The following is an 8873-nucleotide window of genomic DNA, read 5'->3' on the forward strand; positions in this document are numbered from 1 at the left end:
ACGCTACCCCCAGTGGGTTGGGTTATTAGCCTGCCTGAACCCCCTGGGTGGTGGGCCTTGTCAACTAACTGGAATAGTGATCCAATGAAAAAAAAAAGCACAACTAAACCAATGACACCCAAATACACCCATGATTTCCCCAAACCTTGACCTCGCCCATTCAAGTCCCACCTGCTCGCGTGTTATTTGGTTGGGTCAGGGCCTACTGGGTTTTTTCCTGGGTGCCCCAGTCCACACAATGCTTCCCCCCCTATTACATGCAAGCAGGTGGGGCTTGCAGGTGGGGCTTGCAGGTGGGAGGAGCCTCCGCCTATACCCATTCCCGCTCCCTTTTCTGGACCATCCCTTCTCCCCCAATCAAGCTAGAAATTTCAGGAGGAGGATGGGCTGGACTCCATGAGCGTTTTTGGTCGGACAAAACGCACGAGACAAGTCAGATGGAGTCGCACGCGTAAAGATATAATTGGACTGAATGAAAAGTAGGAGGTAACAACTATATTGCATCCAATGCAACGCGACTGTCGGATGTGGATGCAGAAAGCAGCGGCTTCATCCGACAGTCGGACCACGCATATCTCCACGCATGCGACTCCATACGACTAGTCGCGTGCGTTTTTGTCGGTAGGCGTCGATCCGACTAAAAACGCTCTTGGAGTCCAGCCCGTTGATATCTGTATCCATTTAATTAACTAACGGTGGCCATACGAGATAAGATCTGCTCGTTTGGCGATGTCACCAAATAAGCAGATTTAAAACCACAGGCAGGTCGATATCCAGTTAATCCAGACATCCGGTCCTAGGGCCAAATGATCGGCTTAAAACAAAGGAAATGGGCTCCAAGGGGACAAGGACTGCATCAACTAGCCGATGAGGTCCTTGATAGCCACAAAAAATCAAACCTGCTCGATCGATATCTGCCCAATTTTTTTAAGCAGCTCTCCAGTTTGCAATTTCAGCCACCTGGTTGCTAGGGTCCAAGTTACCCTAGTAACCATGCATTGATTTGAATAAGAGACTGGAATATGAATAGGAGAGGCCTGAATAGAAAAATGAGTAATAAACAGTAGCAATAAATATACATTTGTAGCCTTACAGAGCAATTGTTTTTTTAGATGGGGTCAGTGTCTATTGAAAAGTTGCTTATAATTAGCCATTCTATAACATACTAAGAGTTAACTTAAAGGTGAACTGCCCTTTTAATGTGAAATTGTATAGAAAGTTGCCAATTCTCCCCGTGTCTGCGTGGGTTCCTCTGGGTGCTCCAGTTTCCTCCTATACTTCAAATACATACAGGCAGGTTAATTGGCTCCTAATAAAACTGATATATACTGTATATACAGGTATGGGACCTGCTATCCAGAAAGCTCGAGACCTTGGGTTTTCCAGATAACGGATCTTTCTGTAATTTGGATCTTCATACCTTCAGTCTACTAGAAAATCATGTAAACATTAAATAAACCCAATAGGCTGGTTTTGCTTCCAATAAGGATTAATTATATCTTAGTTGGGATCAAGTACAAGCGACTGTTTTATTATTACACAGAAAAAAGGAAATCATTTTTAACAATTTAGATTTGATTATAATGGAGTCTATGGGAGACGGCCTTTCCGTAATTCGGATAATGGGTTTCCGGATAACGGATCCCCTAACTGTACATGTATTTATATATAATATAAGAGCAAGAGTCGTTGGCAGGAACGAGTAACAAATGCACAAGAGCAGTTTCTCTCCAGCAAACATTCCGAAACGCGGAGCCGCATGGGGCTTGTCTGTTTGCTCATCCCAAAGTAACTGAGAGAAGACAAACAGAACGCGGAGTCGAGTCTCCTGTTGTTGGGCTGATGATGAGCTCAGGGGTATCCGTGGTTTCACGTGGGAGGGAGAGAGACGTGCAATTAAAATCAAAATGATTGCGGGGCTCGTCTCCAAAAATGTCTCTCCCAAGGCACAAGGTGTCAGAAAATGAAAAACAGAAACCGCACAGAGACTTCGCTCTTAAAGATGTATGCGCCTGAGGCTTGTGTCAGGTAGGACACCTTCCTAGGGTGATTTCCATGGCAACGTTGGCTAATCTGTGGCCCCTGAGTCCACTGAGACCCTTGCACTGGAATGAATATATGGGAAGTTATATTTTATAGGCTAGAGCAGGGGTCCCCAACCTTTATCACTTGTGAGCAACATTCAGATATAAAAAGAGTTGGGGAGCAACACGAGCATGAAAAATGTTCCTGGGTGGTGCCAAATAAGGGTTGTGATTGGCTATTAGTAGCCCCTATGTGGACTGGCAGCTTACAGGTGGGTCTGTTGGGCAGTACAAATGGTTTTTATTAGGGATGCACCAAATCCACTATTTTGGATTCAGCCGAACCCCCGAATCCAAATACCGAACCGAATCCGAATTTGCATATGCAAATTAGGAGTGGGAAGGGTAAACATTTTTTACTTCCTCGTTTTGTGACAAAAAGTCACGTGACAGGCACTGACTGACAACCATCTATCACTGAAAGGCCATCTAGTATCCTGCCGAAGGTTAAGCTGGCCCTACACTGTCAGATCTGCTTGTGGGGGTCACAAAGGGTTAAACTGGCCCTACACTGTCAGATCTGCTTGTGGGGGTCACAAAGGGTTAAACTGGCCCTACACTGTCAGATGTATTTTGTGAGGGTAACAAAGGGTTAAGATGGCCCTACACTGTCAGATCTTTTTTGTGGGGGTAACAAAGGGTTAAGATGGCCCTACACTGTCAGATCTGTTTGTGGGGGTAACAGAGGGTTAAACTGGCTCTACACTGTCAGATCTTTTTTGTGGGAGTAACAAAGGGTTAAAATGGCTATATACTGCCAGGAATTCCTGCTCCAATGAGATTATTAGACCAAGTTGGCCTATAAATTGACCTCTGTATTGTCTGCTTAAAGGGGTTGTTCACTTTCACCTGACGAAACGTTGCAACCTTTTTGGCTTGAAATTAAACACGGGTAATAACCCTTGAGCAGATTACGTGTGCTGGAGTACTTTGTTTCGTATCACTTGTTGGAGGTGCCGTCCTCCTGTGCCCCACGCACCGTGTACGTTGAAGAGGGACCAGGTGTGCATCTGCATTTCACCTTTAGGGCTCTTACTGACGAGCGGTTTTACCTGCGCTCCCCTGCGTTCCATTTTTCTGCGTTCAGCCGCAGGGGAGCGCAGGAATAGACGCATTACATTTTTTCCAATGGGGCTGTACTCACACAGGCGCGTGTAGGCGCCGAACGCAGGAAAAATGCAGCATGTTGCGTCTCAACCTGCGTTCGGCACCTCCGCACCCCTGTGTGAGTACAGCCCCATTGGGGAGCGCAGGTAAAAACGCTTGTCAGTAAGAGCCCTTAGGGCAGAGACACATGCTCAGATTCGGGGAGATTAGTCGCTTTTTCGGGGTGACTAATCTCCCAGCAACTGCCTTCCCCTGCCTTCCCGCCGGCTAGAATGGAAATCGCCGGCAGGGATGGTACTCGAAGCGATTTGTTTTCCGAAGTCACCTGAAGTTTTCTCTTGAGGCAGGGGAGATAAGTCACCCGCCGGGCGACTAATCTCCCCGAATCTGAGGGTGTGTCTCTTAACTGTTAGTATTTTAGCTTTTATTCAGCAGCTCTCCAGTTTGCAATTTCAGCCATCTGGTTGCTAGGGTCCTAATTACCATAGCAACCACTCATTGATATGGGACTGGAACATGAATAGGAGAGGACCTGCATAGAAAGATGAGTAATAAAAAGTAGCAATAACAATACATATGTAGCCTTACAGAGCATTTGTTTCTTAGATGGGGTTAGTGACCCTCATTTGAAAGCTGGAAAAAGTCAGAAGAAAAAAAGGCAAATACCGAAAACTATAAAAAATAAATAATAAGGACCAATTGAAAAGTTGCTTAGAATTATCCATTCTAGCCTAATCCTCAAAGGGGCTTCAGGTACACGGAATTGTATCCCTGTCTCCAGAGCAAATAACATTATATCCGTTACACTGAGAGATACAAAGAACAGGCAATTGTCTGGGGCACTCGAATCAATCACCCTGAAAAAAGAGACAGTAATCCCACACCTTTACTCTTCATTACTAATGCGGATAACAAGCCTGAGCCGAGCTCCTTCCCCAGGTAACTGCCAGGTGGGAGGCAAGGTAGGTGGGAATCCCCGCGGCCTCAGGCAGCATCCGGGATCCGTTACAGAACTGGGAAATAGAGCCTCTGTCCTGTCTATTAACCCATACAGGGAAACAGGGTTTCTTTATAATGTAATAAAAGCTTATTACTAGTCCAACAACCAATCAGCAGGCAGTATTTCGCACATCTGATTGGTTGCCATGGGTTACTAGACCTGGGCCAGCGTTGTGCCCTTTATTCCATTACCCCATTGGTGTCACGGGCTGTTCAACCAGAACATTATAGATTGAGCTGTAAGGACTCACAAGGGAAGCTTTATCAAGGAAGAAACCCGACCCTTTATATTAATATCTCCCAGTTCTTTTCATGTTTGTCACATGCCCCCCATGTGTGCGTGAATGTTCCCAATTCAAAGCTGAAAACAATTTGGATTATTGTTTGAGTTTTTAATGAGGAAACTTGAGTTTTTAATGAGGAAACTCAAGTGCAAGAGCTGCACTTCCAACAGTTTTACAGTTCTGCCACAACACCGAATCAGTGAAACTAAGCAATTTGGGTGAATGAAGCTGTTATACAGATAGCTAGAATCTCAGCCATAAAGCAGGACAGGACTGCTGCTTACAATGGGGATCAGATAGGATCTGTGCAGCCACTGGGACAGAATGCTCTGTTATACAGATAGCTAGAATCTCAGCTGCCATAAAGCAGGGCAGGACTGCTGCTTACAATGAGGATCATATAGGATCTGTGCAGCCACTGGGACAGAATGTTCTGTTATACAGATAGCTAGAATCTCAGCTGCCATAAAGCAGGACAGGACTGCTGCTTACAATAGGGATCAGATAGGATCTGTGCAGCCACTGGGACAGAATGCTCTGTTATACAGATAGCTAGAATCTCAGCTGCCATAAAGCAGGACAGGACTGCTGCTTACAATGGGGATCAGATAGGATCTGTGCAGCCACTAGGACAGAATGCTCTGTTATACAGATAGCTAGAATCTCAGCTGCCATAAAGCAGGACAGGACTGCTGCTTACAATGGGGATCAGATAGGATCTGTGCAGCCACTGGGACAGAATGTTCTGTTATACAGATAGCTAGAATCTCAGCTGCCATAAAGCAGGGCAGGACTGCTGATTACTTAATGCTGCCAGTGACATCTGGTCCAGCGCTCCCAAAACATTGCACAAAACATTGAACGTTTCAGTCCTTGCTGGGACCTTGATAAAGAGATATACAGTGGCAATGACTTTTGGATGGAACCATAGAGAAAGCACATAAACCCCCTCAGGATGGGGCAATGGCCAGGACTGAACTCAGGACCCTAATCATAAAGACATGAGATATACACAGTACAGCAGGACTATACAAACGCAGTGCAGTCAGCAGCATTAAGTAAAATAGTTGTGTCACACTCTTTATAACAAGATGAACCAATCCCAGTCTGGAACTCCACCTGCACAACCTTTCAGTTTGCCCAATACTGTGCCTCATGAAGCCCAGGTGAGAACATAAGCACCTTTCTTCACCAACATGGGTTTGACTTAAAGTTTGACACAATAATACCAAGGGCTTCCCACCCTGGCCTTCCACTAGAGCTGGGGGCTTCCTCTATTCTGTCCTTTACTTCATTTTTTTGGATGGCAGCATGGAAATCAACACAGCCTGCAGCATGCATCTGATTTGACTGCTAAAAGCCAAGCAGGTTGCAACTATGTCCAGTTTTAAACGGACCACCATGTTAATATCCCATAATGGGTTGTTGGAATTTTAATAGAAAATGTAAAAATAGTAGGGATAGCCTGGGACTGTGCATGGGGTAGTAGGGAGATCCTGGGACTATGCAAGGGGTAGTAGGGAGAGCCTGGGACTGTGCATGGCGTAGTAGGTAGAGCCTGGAACTGTGCATGGGGTAGTAAGGATAACCTGGGACTATGCAAGGGGTAGTAGAGATAGCCTGAGAATGTGCAAGTAGTAGTAGAGAGATCCTGGGACTGTGCAAGGGCTACTAGAGAGAGCCTGGGACTGTGCAAGGGGTAGTAGGGAGAGCCTGGGACGGTGCAACAGGTACTAGAGAGAGCCTGGGACTGTGCAAGGGGTAGTAGGGAGAGCCTGGGACTGTGCAAAGGGTAGTAGGGAGAGCCTGGGACGGTGCAACAGGTACTAGAGAGAGCCTGGGACTGTGCAAGGGGTAGTAGGGAGAGCCTGAGACTGTGCAAGGGGTAGTAGGGAGAGCCTGCAACTGTGCAAGGGGTAGCAGGGAGAGCCTGAGACTGTGCAAGGGGTAGTAGGGAGATCCTGGGACTGTGCAACAGGTACTAGAGAGAGCCTGGGACTGTGCAAGGGGTAGTAGGGAGAGCCTGGGACTGGGCATGGGGTAGTAGGGAGAGCCTGAGACTGTGCAAGGGGTAGTAGGGAGAGCCTGAGACTGTGCAAGGGGTAGTAGGGAGATCATGGGACTGTGCAACAGGTACTAGAGAGAGCCTGGAACTGTGCATGTGGTAGTAGGGAGAGCCTGGGACTGGGCATGTGGTAATAGGGATAGCCTGAGATTGTGCAAGCGGTAGTAGGGAGAGTCTGTGATGTGCAAGGGGTAGTAGGGAGATCCTGGGACTGTGCAAGGGGTATTAGGGAGAGCCTGAGACTGTGCAAGGGGTAGTAGGGAGAGCCTGAGACTGTGCAAGGTGTAGTAGGGAGAGCCTGAGACTGTGCAAGGGGTAGTAGGGAGAGCCTGAGACTGTGCAAGGGGTAGTAGGGAGAGCCTGAGACTGTGCAAGGGGTATTAGGGAGAGCCTGAGACTGTGCAAGGGGTAGTAGGGAGAGCCTGAGACTGTGCAAGGTGTAGTAGGGAGAGCCTGAGACTGTGCAACGGGTAGTAGGGAGAGCCTGAGACTGTGCATGGAGTTTCCAATGGTTTAATCAGCTATCACAACCAATCACCAGGTAGCAGTTACTGATATGGGGGAATGTCACAGGGAAGTGCTACTCAAAACATAGGGTAGCAGGGGGGAACTGACCAAAACATTGAGGGTAGAAAGGGGGAACTAACCAGAAGTGTATGAGGGGCAACTGATAAGGAAACAGAGTGAAGGAGAGGGTAACAAACCAGAACAGAGATTGTGGGAAAGGGAAAATATCCAAAACTCCGAGTTTGGGGGAATGTCACTTATAGACCAACAATACAGGGTGGGAGAAGTGTTGGGTGAAGTCTTGGTAAGTGACTTGGGTATTGGGGATTTGGATGCTGCACCCCTGCCTGTAGGGTTGCCACCTGGTATTGTACCGGCCTGGCTGGTAAAAATGATGGTTGATCCCAATGTTATTAATAGCAAAAAAAAGATAAATATGTAGGAAGGCAGGTATTTTTTTCCAGAAAAGGTGGCAACCCTACCTGCCTGCCAGACTCTCTGCAGCGGAGTCCAGACTTTCTTATGCACTTATTCCCTCCAGATCCATCAGCTTGACACCCCAACATGCCCCTTACCCCCCGCTACTCACCCACAGAGCCCAGGATTAGGTACAGGAGCCACATATCCCAGGGCGTCAGCTCTTGGGGACCCACTCGGGGCTGTTGAGGAAGGCCGGGCACTCCAGATCCCACGGGCTGGCGGATTCTCAGGGTACAGGGGAGCACAGTGCTGCTCCAGTTGGGGGTTCACAGTCCAACTTGGGGGGAGAAGCATCAGCCATTCAGGGCAGGACTCCTCTGTGCACTTCCCTAGGAACTGCCCTGTGTGAGAGTGTGAGAGACAGACAGACAGACGGGGCCACTGGAGAGACACGGGCACAGTGTGGGCAAACACTCACATCCTGGGCACATGCACTGGCATCCTGGGCACACACATCCTGAGCAGATAGTCAGGGCGAGAACTGACACTGCTCCCGGAGCTCCATAAGGGCCTTTGTACAGACAGAGGCAGCAGCAGCAGCAGAAAGGGGGAGGTGCAGGAGGGGGAGGAGCACGGGGGGGTATAGAGCAATGGGACTCGGGGAGGAGGGTTAACACTGGGAGGGATCAAGGGCTGATGGGCTTAAAAGGCAAAATACACATGTGACTTTAGTTCTAACCTTGTTTTTGTTTTACAGGAAGAGGAGGATGCAACAGGACTCCAGGAGCAGCAGCAGGAGGAGAGGAGTCTGGGCCGGGCCCCTCATCACAGGAAGGACTTTAAGGGCTTAGAGGAAGGAGCGAGGAAATGATCAGCAGAGAAGCACGAGGAAAAGTCCAGTTGCTCTAGATTTACTTCTACTACATACACATGTCCTGGATGGAAACCTTCATAGGGGAAAAGCTATGGGCACCACTATGGCACGGCTATGGGCACAAAATACTTGTACCCCAGTCAGTCCCTTTCAGAGAGAGAGAGAGAGAGAGGTACTTGCCCCCATATAATCCCCTGCAATTGGACCTGGGGAAAGGCTGGCACCGTAACTTGAGTGTGACTTATCAATACAGACACCAATTTGTATTGGGCACCTGGGAATTCTGGGGAATGAATCCCTGCATTGTGGGTAAAAAACAAGGGTGGGTATAAGTGATGTGCGGGTCGGGATTTCTGAATAGAAAGAGGAGTAATAAAAAGTAGCAATAACAATACATTTGTAGCCTTAAAGAGTGTTTGTCTTTAGATGGGGTCAGTGACCCCCCATTTGAAAGATGGAAAGAGTCAGAAGAAAAAGGCAAATCATTTACAAACTATAAAAAACTAAATAATGAAGGCCAGTTAAAAAGTTGT

The 8873-nt window shown here is 47.7% G+C and overlaps 1 protein-coding gene across 2 annotated transcripts in view; it reads right to left on the bottom strand.

Annotated features, from left to right (window-relative positions):
* ldlrad3.L (low density lipoprotein receptor class A domain containing 3 L homeolog) overlaps window positions 1-8083 on the bottom strand; it is a 58533-nt gene extending 50450 nt beyond the window's left edge. The window contains exon 1 of one of the 2 annotated variants that reach the window (XM_041589754.1): window positions 7636-8083. In XM_041589754.1, the coding sequence (XP_041445688.1) occupies window positions 7636-7669 (34 nt within the window). In that variant the 5' untranslated portion in view covers window positions 7670-8083. The remainder of the gene's footprint in view (window positions 1-7635) is intronic. The other variant, XM_018257321.2, reaches the window with a different exon arrangement.
* Window positions 8084-8873: the final 790 nt, after the last annotated feature.

Source organism: Xenopus laevis, chromosome 4L, assembly GCF_017654675.1.
Source record: "Xenopus laevis strain J_2021 chromosome 4L, Xenopus_laevis_v10.1, whole genome shotgun sequence".
Taxonomy (NCBI): Eukaryota; Metazoa; Chordata; class Amphibia; order Anura; family Pipidae; genus Xenopus; species Xenopus laevis.